The sequence below is a fragment of the Neopelma chrysocephalum genome, unplaced genomic scaffold, assembly GCF_003984885.1.
Source record: "Neopelma chrysocephalum unplaced genomic scaffold, ASM398488v2 Primary Assembly neopelma1_141, whole genome shotgun sequence".
NCBI classification, from domain to species: Eukaryota; Metazoa; Chordata; class Aves; order Passeriformes; family Pipridae; genus Neopelma; species Neopelma chrysocephalum.
Window position 1 is genome coordinate 91,392 of NW_020897803.1, and position 16,161 is coordinate 107,552.

Genomic DNA, 16,161 nt, shown 5'->3' on the forward strand with positions numbered 1-16,161 from the left:
GTGATATTTGCCCATGTCTGGATGGTACTTGCCCAGCCCAGGGTGATGCTCGCTGCATCCAGGCTGGTGCAGGGCTCTGGTTCTTTGCCAGTGGACAGTGAGGCAGCTGGGTGGGTCTGGCCCTGGTGGCCCTGTCTCTGGGGGGGGTGAGCCCCCCACCATGACCCCCCGTGGAGGTGGGAGTGCCCGCAGGGGAGGTCCCTCGGAGCACGAGACCCGGGCGTTTCTGGGGTGACGCCACCCCTCACCCCCCCCAGCTCCCCTCGCTTCCGGCGGTGCTGCCGTGGTCCCCGGCACTTCCCCACGGCTGCTCGCAGAACATGCTGTGGTTTCCTCCAGGCCACGTTCACCTCCAGGGTCTCACCGTCCTCCCAAATGCTGGGCCACCCCCGAGCAGCCCTGTGCCGGGAGGTGATGGGAACATCCCAGCCCCGGGAGGTGATGGGAACATCCCAGCCCTGCTGGGTGCGGGGTGTAGCGATGCCACCTCCCACGGGATAATGCCAGCAGCCGTGTTCAGCACCAGGAGCTCTCTCTCGCCAGCTCTGCATTTGTGCCAGCAGTGGGGCTGTGAGCCCCTAAATTTTGGCCACTGATGGCTCAGACCTACAGACCCCACGAGGGTCCCAGCAGCAGTGGGTGCTCACGTCTGCACCCCGATGGTGTGGTGAGGCTGTCGGTGGGAGGGCACCCCCTCTCCATGCTCAGGGAGTGGTCTGGGTGCAGAGCAGCTCCCTGAGCAGCTGGAGGGGGGGGGGGTTTGAACCCCGAGGGGGTTGTAGGAGGGCAGTGAATGATGTCCAAGGAGGTGATGACAGAAGACTCCTTCTGGGAGGGCTGGACAAACTGGGCAGGGGCGGTGGCCTGGGCTGAGGTTTGGCTTTGAGGTGGTGTTGCCTGTGGGAGAGCAGTTCCCCTGCTGCCCTCCTGGGGGGAGAGGCCCAGATAGGGGACAGCAGATAAGGCACCGTTTGCCACTTCTCTAATGGCAGATGTGGCACTGGCCAGGCCCTGCCTGGAGCAGGAGGGACATCCCTTGGGCACGGCTGCATGGGGGGGCAGGGGGTGATGGGGCACCTACACTGCCCCACAGAGCCATGGGGGGACATGAAGCCCAGGGATGCTACAGCACCAGAGGATGACGTGGAGAGAGGGCACACCAGTGGGGAGGCTGTTTTGGGGAACTGGGGTGTTATCTGTGCCTGGGCTCTATGAGTGCCCATCCTGCGTGTCCCTGGGGTGGCAGGACGGGGGCTTGGCCAGAAACCCTCCTGAGGTGTCCCCAGCCAGGAGATGGAGGTTTTCCTGGCCTGGGGCTTGCTTCCCTGGTGGTCGTGGGGCTCATGCTGCAGCCTCCCAGCCCCAGAGCAGGGGCTGCACAGATGCAGAGCCCAGCCGGGCTCTTGCCAGGCCCTCTGTGGCTTGTGCACTGCCACCTCCTTGTCCCTGGGTCCCCACACCCTCGGGTGCCTCAGCAGCCACTGCCTGGCAGTGCTAGGAGCAATCCTGTTGGGCTCCCCTGCCCACGCTCCCCTGCCCACGCTCCCCTCCTTCCCTGCCAGCATTCCCTAATGTATGGATGGTTTGTGGCTGGTTCCCATGGAAATACTGCTGAGAAATGAGGTCAGGCTGACCCAGGGACAGCCAGCGCTCCCGTCCTCCTCTGCTTCCTGCTCCAGCCAGGGAGGTTTCCTTTCTGGCTCAGCCCCAAGCCTGGGGAAAGCTCTCGTGCACCAGCCGTGGGGCTGGGAGGCACCAGGGTTCCCCCTCTCCAGTAGCAGTGGGGTGCTGATGGCTCACTGACTGTGGAGAGGCTCCATTTCCAGGGGTTCTTGCTGCCCCGGCAGCCACCCCACATCTCCAGCGTCTGCCCCACTGCGAGGACCCTGGTGGCATGGAACATTCCCAGCACCCCCCATCCTGCTCAGGGGACCCTGTGGCCACCTGCATACCAGCCAAGGAAGCGGCTCCGCCATTGTTTAGACTGGAGGAGAGAAAACAATCTGCTCTGGGACGGGGCTTCAAGGCTGTGGGCGGCTTGGGGTGTCCCGGAGCCAGATAAGGATCCTGAGCTGCAGAGCAGACACAGGGGAGTGAGGTTGGATGCCAGGAAAACAGTTCCAGGATAGAAAAGCGGCGGCGTAACCCCAGCACAGGGAAGGCTTTGCCGTGGAGTCTCTTAGGAATCGGTTTGTGGGTTTGGGTCTGCTGGGGTTTGGTCCCTTCGGGGGTTCCTCTTGCACTCTGGGACCCCCCGTTGAGGGCTGCTGGGGTGTGGGGGTTTGGGAAGCGGGGCAGGGGCTGGCATAAGGCAGCACTTCCTCCTCTCTCCTGCAGCACCCCTGCCAAAGAGGAGGTCCCCATCCCTGACAGAACACCCGGTGTCCCCCTGTCCCCACTGTCCCCCCTGCCCCGCACGAAGCCGCCCGTCCTGCTGCCCCCGGAGCTGCCCTGCAAGGCCAGCCTGCCCTTCGTGCCCGAGTTCGGTGAGTACCGGGGGGGCCCTCCAACCTTCCCCCGTCCCAGAGCTTCCCTTGGGATAGCTGGGTACCCATCCATCAGCGTTCAACCTGGGGGTGCTGTGCCTTCCTCCCCTGCCACTTTGTCCCTCTGGGATCCTTCTCTCCTCTGTCCCCTTCCTTGCCTGCTGGGGGTGTCAGGGGTGCAAGATCTGGGCTGAGGGTTTCAGGGGGTGCAAGATCTGGGCTGAGGGTTTCAGGGGGTGCAAGATCTGGGCTGGGGCTTTGGGTGCAGCCTCTCTTAGGGGAGAGCGAATGTGTCTGTGGGTGCTGGGAGCCCCTGTAAGCATTCATGGAGGAAAAGTGAACCTAACAAGGGGGTGAAATGTGGGCCCCCTTGCGTGTCCCTGGTTCTGGGGTCCCAGCACCATGGCTTTGCATCCCCCAGCCCTCTCCTCGGGGGGTCCCCGGAGCTCAGCCAGCTGCAGGGGGTGATGCTGACCCCCACGGAGGGGTGCAGCCCTGGTTGGACTCTAATTCAGCTGGAATAGCTCTGCTGGAAAGAAGAAGGGCCGAGCTCTGCGGGGCCCTGGGTGCCTGCTCAGGGCCAGCGGCCCTCCAGGAAGTGGCACTGGTTGAACTGAGAGCTGGGCTGTGTTTCAGAAGCTGGGAGAAGCCGTGGACATGAGCTTATCTGTTTGTCGTGGGGTTGCAGGGAGGAAAGCTGCTCCCAGCCCATGCCTGGGTGGGTTGGGGATGCAGAGTCTGCAGAGGGGGTCCCTGGTGCCAAGGCAAGCATCTACCTGCACCCCTCAACCTCCTGCAGCCTGGCAGCATCTTTGCCTGCTGCCAGTGCCCAAAGAGCGTCACCTGGGTTGCCATTTTGGGAGGAATCTGCTCCAGGTTCTCAGTGGGATTTGGGAGTGGGTGTCTGCCAGGGCCAGGCTATCTGGGGCCACTTGTTCCCTGCGGGGTTACAGTCTTGGCCAGGAGTCCTGTTGCTGTGGGTGCTGGGTGAGGAGGAACCATCTCCTCGCTCCCATCCTCCTCCGGGATCTCGTTTCCCTGGGTGCACAAGCTCGTGAGCTGATAAGGAATACAGGAGGAGGGAGGGGAATCCACCCTGGAAAACAAGATGTGGGAGAAGCCCCTGGGACCCCTCAGCAGCAGGAGCTGCCCGGTAGAGACATGAGAGCCTGGACAAAGCCGTGGTGCTGGGGCTGGTGGCACCAAGTCCCCCCCCCAGGCAAAGCCAGGAGGGTCGTGACAGTGCCGGGAGGTGCCACTAGTGGGACTTTGCCCTTTCCCAGCTCTTCCCCAAACTCCTCGATAAAACCCTTGTTGTCACAGGAATGGTGTGGTTTGTTTGCCAAGGGTAAAGCAAGGGGGAAGCCAGCCCAGCCATGCTGGCATCCTCTCCACAGGCTCTGGGGTGGCAGGGGGGGATGGGACCCCTTGCTCCACCCCAGCTGATTCCCAGCATCTTCCCTTTCCTTTGTCAGATGACTCGGACTACGAGGACTCAGCCTGGGAGGAGGAATTAGCCAGACCCGTGGGGGAGATGGCCAAGGTTGGTCCCACCACGGGGTGGGAGGTGGGCAGGAGCTAGTAACTGTCCCGAGGAGAGGTGCTGGCCTTGGGATGCTCCAGGGATACTGGTTAGGGCTGGAGAAGCACGTCGGCAGTGCCTGGAGAGGGGGTTGTGCCTTGCTGAGCACCCACCGGCTCTCCCAAGGGTCCCCGGGGAGCGCCCACCGGGTTTCCTGGGGGTTGCTGGAACCCCAGGGTCACAAGGATCCTTGGGAAGCACCCACCAGGTCCTTCAGTGCTGCCGAAACGCCAGGGTCCCCAGGGAGCACCCACCAGGTCTCCCGTGGGGGTCGGAACCCCAGAGTCACCGAGAAGCACCCGCTGGGTCCTTCAGTGTCCCTCGGAGGTACCCACCTGCCTGTCAGCGGTGCTGGAACCCGAGGGTTCCCGGGGAGCCCCCACGCACTGTGTCCCCCGGGCTCTCCGCAGAGCCCCCGCAGCTGTGCATGCCCTGGCACACTGACGTGCCCAGGCTGCATGCTAGCGGACACCTCCGGCACTGCATCCTCAATTCAAGCCCTCGACTGGGAGCTTCTATCTGCCCGCCCCCCCCGCTCCCTGGGGTGGGAACGGATGGATTTGAGGGATCCCAGCAGCCGCAGATCCCCGTGAGCGCCTGGAGCCCCCCGCTCTCCTCTGCTTGGGAACGCTGTGGCCGAGGAGGGGGAGATGTCGGATTTCTTGATAAGCGCCGGCATTTTTAGCTGCTATAAATAACCCTCCCGGTGTTCAGCTCCTCCCCTGGCTGCGCTTCCCTTCCCTCCGCGGGCCCCAGCGTGTCCCTTCCTGGGCACCCTGCCACTGTGGGCACCTGCCAGCCAGCGCTGGTGACACGGCATCGTGTCCCCTCTCCCTTAGTCCCCCTGCACCCTCACCAAGGGGACCCCACGTGTCACCCGTGCCCGTCCCTCACGGTGCAGGGGGGCACCGTGGGGACCCCGGGCATCACCTGCGTGTGTGTCCCTGCAGGAGGATGCCGAGCCTGGGACGGGGCGGCCGCGGTCCCTGCGCTTCAACAGCCTCTTCAGCGACGACGAGCTCGGCGAGGACCAGCCCGAGGTGTCCCCTGCTGAGTACGAGCTGGGCTGCCACGCTGCGGGCAGGGGACGTGTGTGCGGGCAGGGGACGTGTGTGCGGGCAGGGGACGTGTGTGCGGGCAGGGGACGTGTGTGTGGGCAGGGGACGTGTGTGAGGGCAGGGGACGTGTGTGTGTGCAGGGACACATGCACAGGGAATGTGTCTGCGTGCGTGTGACCCGCTGGGGATGCGTGTGCAGGGGCCGCACGCGTGTGTGCCCGGACGGGACGCGTGTGCACGCGTGTGCACGCGTGTGCGCGTGGCTGGTGACACTCTGTGTGTGTGCGTGTGTTTAGGCAGGGGCTGTGTGTGCATGTGCCAGGGGGTGCTCGCGTGGGGGGTGTCTGTGAGCACGGGCACAGAGCGCTTGTCCACGGGAGCGCACGGGTCAGGGCCTGTCGTGTGCGCACAGCTCCACGTGTGCGCGCGCAGGACCCGCGTGGGGGAGCACACGCGTGTGCGTGCGAGCAGAGAGAGCAGCTCTGCACGTCGCCGGGTTGGGGTCGTGGTCCCGGGAGTGCCCTGTCCTTCCCTCCCGGGGCTGGGACCCAGGCCGGGGCTGCTCCAGGAGCTGGGGGATGTGCCGGGACCCCACTGTGTCCATGTCCCCGCTCACACACAGCCGGCGCCTGCATTGCCTGTGCCTCGGGGAAGGGCACGGGGAGGCTGAGGCGGGCGGGGGGGAGCCTCAGCCCCTCCCGGGACCCGCCAGCTCTTAACCCCCTCCCTTGGCTCCCCGTGCCCAGTGGCAGCAGCAGCTGGAGTGACAGGGACCCCAGCCCGCGCCCGCCCGCGCCCGGCGCCGTCCCCGGCGGTGACAGCATGGAGGGCACCGGTGCCACCGCCCCGCTGTCACCCACCATCAGAGCGGGGTGGCTGGACAAGAACCCGCCACAGGGGTGAGTGACGTGCTGGGGGTCTCTGTGTGCCACGGAGGGGTGATTGTCCCCCCTCCCTTTTCCCACCTGTAATTCCCGCTTGTGGGGGTGTAATTTTGCTTTGGTGAAAATACATGGCGAGGGGTTCCTTCTGCTGCCTTCTAACCCATGATTTAGGTTAGAATGACCCAGTTTTGGTGAAAAAGGCTTTCTCAGAGCGGGTGCCACCAGTGGCTATACTGAGTTGGCTGAGGAGGAGGAGGAGGAAAGGCTGCAGCTCAAGCTCCCTCCTGGACCCCGTGTCACTGGGAAAAGAGCTGCCTTTGCTCTTGGGGAGCCCTGGAGTAGCAGTAACCCCAAAAGAAGCTGTCAGGGATGAGGTGAGGTGTCTGGGATGACCTGTGGGTTTGGGGATTGCTGCGTTTGCCACAGGAGGAGGCAGTGATGGCCCCCATCCCATGGGATGCCAGCCCCAAATCCCGGTGTGTGCAGCCCTGGGGGTGTGTGCAGAGCCATAGGGGTGCAGCAGAAAAACGGGGGGGGGGGGGTCTGTGTGCTCCAGGGCAAGCAAACCCAGGGGTCAGAGGGAGCCCAGCGAGCCCCCAGGGAGTCACAGGGAACACAGTGAGACCCAAGTAGTCCAGTGAGCCCAGTGAGCAGAACAAGCACAGCGTGCACAGGGAGCCTCCTTGCCCCCATCTCAGCAGGGAACCCACTCAAAGAGCCCCTGCTCCATCTGGGAGGCAAAAATCAAGCAGGAGCTGTGCAGGATATTTGGGGACTGCTTAATGTGGGCTGTGAGGAAGCCCCAAGGCAGCAGTTCCACCGAGGAGGAGGAAGCTCCCCTGTTTGCAGCAGAGCACCCGTGCTGCTGGGGAAGTGAGAGCAGCTGGAAGGTCCCTGGGAAGCTGCTCCGGCAGCTGCTTGGCAGGGACTCAGAGCCTGGGAAGGCAATGAAAGGGAAACCAGGAGCCCCAACCCTGCAGCACTGAACAGCAGTGGGAGGTCAGAGCAGGGTGGGGGTCTCTGCCCCCCAGGGCAGGGCTGAGCTGACAGGGAGCAGCGAGCCCAGGGCAGAGCCCAGGGCAGAGCCCAGGGCCTCGGTGCCGGATGCTGGAGGTGGTTACATAAAGGCTGAGCGTGGGGTCACGTGTGGCCATGGCCAAACCCTTCCTGAGCAAACAAGCCCTTGAGCAACCACCGTGTCCCTGCCTGTGCACCAGCCCCCGGCCCCTCCAGCCCGGGGGGCTCCGTGGATGCAGTGCTGGCAGGGGCTGCATGGCAGGGCTTGCCAGAACTGTGTGGGAAGGGGCTTGGCTCCTCCTGCATCCCTGGTGTGGCACAGATGGGCTGAGGGGTGTCGTGCCTTCCCCTGTGCTGCCTGGCTGGGCTGTGGGCTGGGCTGGGGCAGGCAAAGGGGTCCCTGGTGGGCTCTCCTCCAGCCCCGGGGGTCCTCCCTCTCTTCCGTATCCCCATCCTGATAGAGACGCCTGGCTTCTCCCCCTGCACCTGGTGCCACTGTCCCCTTCTGGGATGTGTCCCCTGGATTGAACCCTGCCTGGCTGTTAGGTCCTGAGCAGTAAATGGGGATTTTGGGGAGCTTTTAGGGACAGCCCTTGTGTTCTCAGCTCCGTGTTCTAATCGGTGCCTGGAGGAAAGCATGAAGCCTCCATTGCTGTCCCCAGCAGTGACACGAGGGCTGGGGACACGGCGCAGGGTGGAGGGGTGGGACATGGTGCAGTATGGAGGGCTGGGGTCACGGCACAGGGTGGAGGGTGGAGGATACAGGGCAGAATGGAGGGCTGGGGACATTGAGAGCTGGGGTCACAGCGCAGGATGGAGGGCTGGGGATATGAGGCAGGATCAATGGTGAGGTGCCCCCAGGCTTTTGGCAACTGGGGCATGAACACAGCAGCAGAATCGTCCTGAGTTCAAGGGCATCCCCTCCAATGGGTCCCTCTGGTCCCCTCCCAGGTCCTACATCTACCAGAAGCGCTGGGTGAAGCTGGACGCTGACTACCTCCGCTATTTTGACAGTGAAAAGGTGGGTGGACAGGTCTGGGGGTTCGGGGTGAGTAGGTGGTAGAGGAACTGCTCCAGCAAGGCCACCTTCCTCTGGGCACCCCAGCTGGGAGGTGTGGCTGCTCCCAGGGACCAGCCGTGGCTGGGGTGAGATGTGGGACACTCAGAGCCTCCTGGACAACCCCCCCCGTGTCCCCGAGGCCCAGAGACGAGCGGTGTGTCTCCCCACTCCCTGCCCCAGGACGCCTACTCCAAGCGGCTCATTCCCGTCTCCTCCATCTCCCGCGTCACCAGCGTCGGGGACCAGAAGTTCGAGGTCGTCACCAACAACCGCAACTTCGTGTTCCGGGCCGAGAGCGATGGTGAGCACTGGGGGTCCCTGCTCCCCGGCTGCTCCCCCTCCCCAGCCCATGGGATGAGTCCCGTTGGCTCGTGGCTCCGGGCTGATCCCGATGTGTCTCCCGTCTGGTCCCACAGCGGAGCGTAACGAGTGGATCCGGACCCTGCAGCAGATTGCAGAGGAGCGGAAGAGCAAAGCTCCGGAGAGGACACTGATGTCCCTGGCCACCGACGGTGCCCCTGAGCCAGCCGACAGGAGCGGCTTCCTGGAGCTGCGGGGCTTCAAGCACAAGCTCTTTGTGGTGGTGGCTGGGGACAAAGTGTTCCTCTACAAGAACGCAGAGGTGGGTGGCTGGGGGGACTGCGGCACTAAGAGGGACCCTGAGGCTGTTTCGTGGGGGACCCCTTCCCTTTCTGCTCACGGCCTGAGCAGAGCAGCGGTGAACCGGGGCACCCGGGCCTGCCACCCCTCTAATGAGGACAGCACAGATCCCACAGTGTGGTGACCTCTGAGCTACAGCCCCTGCTCCCCGCTGGCTCTGAGCCTTGGGGTCCCCCAGGAGCATCATACCCAGAGTAGCTGCCCTGGAGTCTGCAGTGCCCCAAGGATGAGAACTGGGCAGGGAAGGGACATGGTTACCCCAGCTTCTGGGCACTGGATCCCATCATCCCCTCCCTGCTCCAGAGGGGTCCCTGCTGCCCCCTCACCCCTCCCCTGCCCTCGCCCACCAGGACTATCGGCTGGGGATTGGCATCACCTACATTGAGATGAACGTGGGGAACGTTAAGGAGGTGGATCGGCGGGGCTTCGACCTCACCACGCCGTACAGAATCTTCAGGTGAGCCCGGGGTGGGGAGGGCGTGCCGGGGGTGCTGCCCACCCCCAGCCATGCTGTACCTCACCCCCGTCCCCCCGGCAGCTTCTCCGCTGACTCGGAGCAGGAGAAGGAGGAGTGGGTGGAGGCCATGCAGCAGTCCATCGCCGAGGCGCTCTCCAACTCCGAGGTGGCCGAGAGGATCTGGGCAGTGGAGTCCAACCGCTGCTGTGCTGACTGCGGCTCCCCCAAGCCTGAATGGGCCTCCATCAACCTCTGCGTTGTCATCTGCAAGAGATGTGCAGGTACCCGCATCCTGGGGGCCACAAATGGGGATCCCCGGGGACCCCTAGACCTCTCCCACCCCAAAACGAGTCCCTAACAGCTCGTCTTGCTGGCAGGGGAGCACCGGGGATTGGGCCCTGGCATTACTAAAGTTCGGAGTCTGAAGATGGACAGGAAGGTGTGGACTGAGGAGCTGATCAAGGTATTGGCACAGACCAGCCCCCAAAAGCCCTTTTGGGGGGACGACACCCTGTTCCCTTCCCACGGTGGAGCCGCTGGCTGCGGGCTGGAGGCTGGGGCGGGGACCCCCAGCAGCCTTTCATCCCTGTCCCTGTGGACCCCTGGCATTCCAGCGACGACAGGCAGCACTTGTGTGCCTACACCACAGACAGACGGTGTCTGTGTGTCCCTGGGGAGATGGCTGTGGAGCCGCTGGAGTGGCCGTGGGGAGATGGCTGTGGGATCGGCGTGGGGCCAAGGGCAGAGCAGTCCCCGGAGCCCTCCGGCCGCCGGCGTGGAGGAATGTGTCGGTGCAGCCAGAGCCGGGAATGGGTGGGCGGAGGAGCTGGGATTCGTTCCAAGACCTAACCTGGCAGCCATTTCTCGCCGGCAGAGCCTGGCTGGCTCCGTTCTTCCCATCCATCCTGCTCAGATCCTTCATTCCTGCCTGGCGTCCCACCCGCGCAGCCCCCGCCTCCGGCACTGCCTGCTCCCCGAGCTCCCAAACGCTTCCAGCTGCTGCCTGCGGCTGCTCCCTTTCCCCTCCCCTCTCTGGGAACGCTGCCCGAAACCCCTCCAGCATCCCCAGGCTTCCCGCCCGCGCCGCCCCCCCTCGACCCCCGCATGCACCCGCCCCACCCCAAAGAGCTTGAGGGTGCTGGCAGAGCCCCCCGCGTTGAGTGATGCGGGGCTCCCTGAGACAGGGCTAAACCTCTCAATGGCACTGCTCAGCGTGGACAGTGGGATGGCCAGGGGCCACCAGGCGCCCTTTAAATCTGCCCCCCTGGATGCTGAGCACCACCCCGCCTCCCACAGCTGGGCGCTGCTTTCCCAGATGTGATTTCCCGGGGCAGGAAGGGGGGGTCAGCGGCTGCGGGGGCTGTCGGATGCTGCATGCCTGCAGTGGGTGGGTGCTCCTGCACGCTGCCCACCCAGGCTCTCCATTCACCCCACAACACCTATAAGCTCTCCCCCCCCAATTCTTCCTGCATCCCACTGTTCTCCTGGGCAGCACCCCCCTGCTTCCAGCAAAGCCCTCCCCGAGCTCCACCCCCCAAACCCCCTCCAGCACGGTCACATCGGCATCTCCTTGTCCTTGTTCTTGTCCCCGTAGCTCTTCCAGCAGTTTGGCAATGCCATGGCCAACGAGTTTTGGGCGGCAAACGTGCCCCCGAGCGAAGCCATCGGCCCCACCAGCGGCAGCCAGGAGAGGAGGCGCTTCCTCATCGCCAAATACCGGGAGGGAAAGTACCGCCACTACCACCCGCTCTTCGGCAACCAGGAGGAGCTCGACAGGGTCAGTGGCCCCCGGGGCCGGGCACCTGCTTGGGGGTTCTGCCTGGGGCCCAAGTGGTGCTGAGCTGGGTCCTGGGGCTGTTTTGGGGAGTGGGGTCTGTGCCCGAGCAGACTGCCCACCATCCCTGCCTGTATCCCTGCCTGTATCCCCCGAGCCCCCAGTGCACACCCTAAGTCCCCACTGTGCATCCCAAGCCAAAGCCTGAGGTCTCCAGGAGGGACAAGCCAGCTGTGAGGACAGGGTGACACCTCTGCGATGGGGCACAGCCAGCTTCGTGTCCAGGCTGGAGAGCTTTGTCTGGAGCGGGATCCCCCTCCCACAGCCCAGACAGCCCCAGGGCTCGCCTCTCCCTGGCGTGGAAATTGTTTTGGGGGCCCAGCCCTGGGCTGGATGGGGCTCAAGGGGGCCGGTGCCGGTGGCACACACTGGTTGAGGCAACTCGAAAACCCTCTCCAGAGCTCCTGCCCGGCACTCCCGGCCCCCAGGTACGTGCCGGCTGCTGGCAGGGTGCCGGACCAGGGCGTCACCCGGGAATGCCATCCTGGCACTCTGGCCGCCGGCCTTCGCCTCCCGTCCCGCCGCCGCGGCTTGGGCTCTGCCGCGGCTTTGCTGGTGTTTGCACAAGCGCTGGGGGCACTCCGGAGGCTGCGGGAATTCGCATGTGGGCTTGTTTGTTTTCCTACTCCGGCCCGGCCGTCCCGCCCCGCTGCTGCCGTATGACTTCACCCCGGCTCCTTAAGGGAGGGATTCGCTGCCTGCTCCAAACTTTTTCTTCCAGTTCGAGCCTCCTTTGTCCTGCCCGGGCGGCCGGGAGGCGGCCGGGGGTCCGGCGGCTCGCTGCGCTCACCTGGCTCCTTTCGCTGGGGGGTCTCTCCCTTCTCCTCGGGAGCCTGTGGTCTCACCACCCTCCTCCTGGCGCTGCTGCAGGCTCTGTGCGTGGCCGTCACCACCAGCGACCTGAAGGAGACGCAGGCTCTGCTCTTCTGCGGGGCGTCGGTGACCTGTGACACCGGGGACTCCCAGTGCCCCACGCCGCTGGCCCTGGCCGAGAGGAGTGGGCAGCGGCTGCAGATGGAGTTCCTGCTCCACAACAAAACCTCGGGTAAGGGCTGACCCCCCTGAAACCCCATCACGGGCTCAAACCCACCAACAGCATTCCTGGAGTTGCTGCTGGGGCGTCCTGGGGGACACAGCCGTGTTTTGAGCCGGTCCCAGCTCTGTGTCCTGCCCAGCAGCTCCCTGGCAGGGGGCTCTCCATCTGCTGGCACTGCTGGGGCTCTGGGCACCCCGGGAGAGGGAAGGGGAGCTTTGGGGCACCTCCTGTGCCCTTGGGGGGTCCATCCCAGCTGGGAGCTCGGGTCTTGGAGTCCCGCTGGGGATGCAGGCTGGTGCTGCGGACACCAGGAGGGACAGGAGGCAGTGTTCCTTCACCGTCCCAGCACCGTGCTGCAGGCATACCCGGCAGCCTCAGAAGGCTTGGGCAGGCGGGATGGAGGTGTGGGGGGCAGCCAGCGCCCGCCGCAGCCGTCCCCTCCCTCCCCTCCCTCCCCGCCTCGCGGCCAAGTCCGTCCCGCGGAAGTTGGAATTTGCCCAGGATTGGGGCTGGCCCGGCTCTTCCCTGACATGTCAGCACTAAAGGGATCTGGGAGAGCTGCGGGGACTCCCAGCCGCCCCGGTGAGCCGGAGGAATCCAACGCTGGGCTGGTCTTGCTGGGGCCAGCAATCTGCAGAGGAGCAGCGCTGGGAGGGGGGAGTAGGGACCTGCCTCCTCCTGGGTTCCCCCTCTCTAGAGCTCCAGGCACTCCATGCTCTGACCCGGGCATGCTTTAGGGGTGTCCCTGCACCCCATCTCTGCCTCATCCTGGAGAAAATGGGGGATGCCTCTTGCTGGCAGGCAAGGTGGGGAAACTGAGGTAGGGGGAAGTGACTGTGGTCAGATGGGGAGGCAGTGGCAGAGCCCCGGCCTGTTATTTCAGCTGCAGGACAATGACTCTCTGCCCTGCTCCTCCCACAGAGCAGCAGGAACCTGGGACAGCCTAGGAGGGATCTCAGTGGTAGGGGAGCCTGGTCCCAACCTCTCCATGTTGTCCCCATCCCGTCCCAGCTCAGTGCTTAGGGAGGGTGCGGGGGGGATGCAGAATGTGGGAGATGCAGGATGGTCTCCCAGTGGATAAGCCTGACCCCACTGGCTCCCAGGCAGCCCTGGATTTGGAGACTGGTGCCGTTCCTTGGTGGGAGCTCGGGGTGCAGCCTGTGGGATGTGTCTCGTGCCAAGATGGGGGAGACCCAGCTGCCTCCCGGGGCTGGGGAGGGGGCTGCAGCCCCCCATAACAGACTGGTCTCCCTGCTTGCAGAGCTGCCACGCCTGGAGATGGTGGGCAGCGAGGAGAGGCCCTACTCTGTGCCCCTGCCCTCCGTCACCCACAGTGGCTTCCTCTACAAGACCCCCTCCATGGCCAAGCCCGTCAGCGAGCGGAAGGGCCTGGAAGGTACGTGGGGGTCTGTGAGGCAGGGAGATGGGGATACAGGGGACTGGGGGGCTTGGAGCCAGCCCTGAGAGGGGGAATCACACCCTCCCCTGCTTCCTCAGGCAGTGGGAAGGCAGCGGGGAAGCGCAGTGCCGCCTGGTTCGAGGGGGGTCGCGTCAGGTGGGCACCCAGCGGGTGCTGCTGGACCACTGAGGCTGGTTGGGTGGTTGTGTGGGCCGGGCAGAGCTCGGGGGGCTGCCCAGCGCTGTCCTGTGCCGCGCAGAGTTCAGCCGGCGGTGGTGCACGCTGCAGGACGGGCTGCTCAGCTACTACGAGAACGACCGCAACGCCGTCCCCAACGGCGAGATCCGCGTGGAGGAGATCGTCTGCCTGGTGAACAACCCGCCCCACACCCACGGGTAAGGCCCTGCCCCCCCGGAGCACCCAACTGGAGCACCTCTGCTCCTGCAGAGCCCACACCACTGGAGCAGCACCCATGGGGGGTGGCATGAGGAGAGCACAGTCCCCAGCCCCACCAGTGGCCCCTGAACCAAGTGGCTTTGCAGGATGTGTGTGTATATCACTTGCAGCCCCTTCGGAGCCTCTTTGCAATCCATTTGTACGCCTTTGCAACCTCTTTGCAGTTGCTTTGTAACCCCTTTGCAACCCCGTCCCAACTCCTTTGCATCCACCCCCTCTGTGACCCCTGTGCCCGATGCCCTGCCATGGCAGCATGGCTGGAGGGCCCGGGGCCATGGTGGGGGATCCCACACCCCACCAGCCATTGGCAGAGCCATCGGCAGCCGTGCAGCAGGATGCTCCCAGCCCTGGGACACCCCTGTCGCTTCACCCCACCCCAGGCTCCCCTTTTCCTCCCTCACAGGATCGAGAGCACGTTCGAGGTGTGCACCGAGGCAGAGCGGCTCTACCTCTTCGGGCTGGAGAGCTCCGATTCCGCTCGGGAATGGCTCAAGTCCATTGCCAAGGTGGGGCAGGGAGGGCTGGGGCGGCCGTGGGTGCTGGTGGCAGCCGGGTGCGGCGGCACTGATGGGTCCCTCTCCTCCCCGGCTCAGTCCTTCGTCCATCCCTGTGCCGAGGAGCTGCTGGTGCTGGACTTCGAGCGGCTGGGCCGGCTGCACTACAAGGGGGGTCTCACCCTGGAGCGCACCCAGGAGGGCTGGTTCGCCCTGGCCGGCTCCACGCTCCACGTCTGCTCCGAGGACGGCCAGCGGCAGGAGCCTCTCCAGCTGCGCAAGCTGCAGGAGCTCTGTGCGTGGACCCCCTGCCCGGGAGGGAGGGGGTGTCCCCCAAATCCTCCCCCAGGGTCCACTCAGCTTTTGGTGGGAGGCTGGTGGGTGCTGCTCCCATGGAGCTCGGTGGTTCTTGGATGAGAGGGGATGCAGTCACTCTTCCTCCTCTTCATCCTCTTCCTCATCCCCATCCTCTTCTCTCCATCCTCTTCTCCCTCTCCATCCTCTTCCCCATCCCTGCTTGTCCCGTTTGGACTGGAGGTGGACCTGTTGGCACAGAATCCCCCAGCACGTGGGTCTAGGGGGGCTGGGTGCCCCATGTTCCCGTAGGTGATGGGCTCCTTCCCTTCCAGCCATCCAGGGGGACCACGAGGTGCTGGTGCTGGTGGAGAGGCGGAGGTAAGAAGGGAGAGTAGGGGAGATGAGATGCCCCCCAGCAAAATACTACACCCTACCCAAGCCCCTGCCTGTTCTGGGGTGTCTTTACTCTCCCTGCCACGACTGGGGATCCGCAAAATTGAGTTGGGACCACCTGCGGGCCCCCAGGGCCAGCCTTCCTGGGGGTCCTGGACACACAGTGAGGTCCGGGGGGGCGCCTGGCCCCCTGCTGAGGCCAGTCGTGCCGGCAGGACGTTGTACATCCAAGGGGAGCGGAAGCTGGATTTCCTGGGCTGGGTCCATGCCATCCAGAAGGCCGCGGGCAGCTCAGGAGACACCCTGTCGGAGCAGCAGCTGACGGAGTCGGACGTGCCGCTGCTGGTGGATCGCTGCATCGACTACATCACGCAGTGCGGTAAGGACAGCGCCCGGCTGCGGGGGGCAACCCCCTCCCTGGGGCACGGCAGGCTGAGAACCCAGCGCTCGTGACACCTGCTTCCCTCCCTGAGAACCCTGCTTCCCTCCCTCCCTCCCTGAGCGCCTGCACCAGCTCCGTGGGAGGGCTCCACTTATGGCAGGGCTTTGGCTCTGGTCAGGAACACCTGCGGGATGAGACGCTCCGCGGCGTCTGGTGGTGTTTGGTGGGGAGCTGGTGGGCCAGGACTGGAGCCTGTCCCTCGCAGAGGGGGTCTCACCCCTGCTGGCTCTGTCGCAGGGCTGACATCTGAAGGCATCTACCGCAAGAGCGGGCAGAACTCCAAGACCACCAGCCTGCTGGAGGTGCTGCAGCGGGACGCGCGCCGCGTCCGCCTGAAGGAGGGCGAGCACCACGTGGACGACGTGGCCAACACCCTCAAACGCTTCTTCCGCGACCTCGGGGACGGGCTCTTCACCCGGCAGTGGGCCCCAGACTGGCTGTGGGCCACGGGTGAGCCCCGGGGGCTGCTGGGGGGTGGCAGGAGGAGTGAGGTGGGCTGCCTGGTTCTGTGCAGCCCCTTTGTCCCCTCTGTGGGTTGGGGGAACACGTCTGGGCTCTGCGTGTTCCCCTGTGCCGGGGTCTTGACTAGTGGGTGGGGAATGGAGC

The 16,161-nt window shown here is 65.1% G+C and overlaps 1 protein-coding gene across 1 annotated transcript in view; it reads left to right on the plus strand.

Annotated features, from left to right (window-relative positions):
• ARAP1 (ArfGAP with RhoGAP domain, ankyrin repeat and PH domain 1) overlaps positions 1-16,161 on the plus strand; it is a 34,340-nt gene that overhangs the window by 10,342 nt on the left and 7,837 nt on the right. The window contains exons 3-21 of the mRNA XM_027699846.1: positions 2,338-2,486; positions 3,962-4,029; positions 5,019-5,122; positions 5,873-6,025; positions 7,979-8,048; positions 8,268-8,388; positions 8,504-8,709; positions 9,098-9,204; positions 9,286-9,485; positions 9,582-9,667; positions 10,799-10,981; positions 11,909-12,083; positions 13,336-13,470; positions 13,733-13,868; positions 14,333-14,435; positions 14,523-14,718; positions 15,053-15,098; positions 15,329-15,492; positions 15,793-16,005. Of these exons, the coding sequence (XP_027555647.1) occupies positions 2,338-2,486; positions 3,962-4,029; positions 5,019-5,122; positions 5,873-6,025; positions 7,979-8,048; positions 8,268-8,388; positions 8,504-8,709; positions 9,098-9,204; positions 9,286-9,485; positions 9,582-9,667; positions 10,799-10,981; positions 11,909-12,083; positions 13,336-13,470; positions 13,733-13,868; positions 14,333-14,435; positions 14,523-14,718; positions 15,053-15,098; positions 15,329-15,492; positions 15,793-16,005 (2,615 nt within the window). The remainder of the gene's footprint in view (positions 1-2,337; positions 2,487-3,961; positions 4,030-5,018; positions 5,123-5,872; positions 6,026-7,978; positions 8,049-8,267; positions 8,389-8,503; positions 8,710-9,097; positions 9,205-9,285; positions 9,486-9,581; positions 9,668-10,798; positions 10,982-11,908; positions 12,084-13,335; positions 13,471-13,732; positions 13,869-14,332; positions 14,436-14,522; positions 14,719-15,052; positions 15,099-15,328; positions 15,493-15,792; positions 16,006-16,161) is intronic.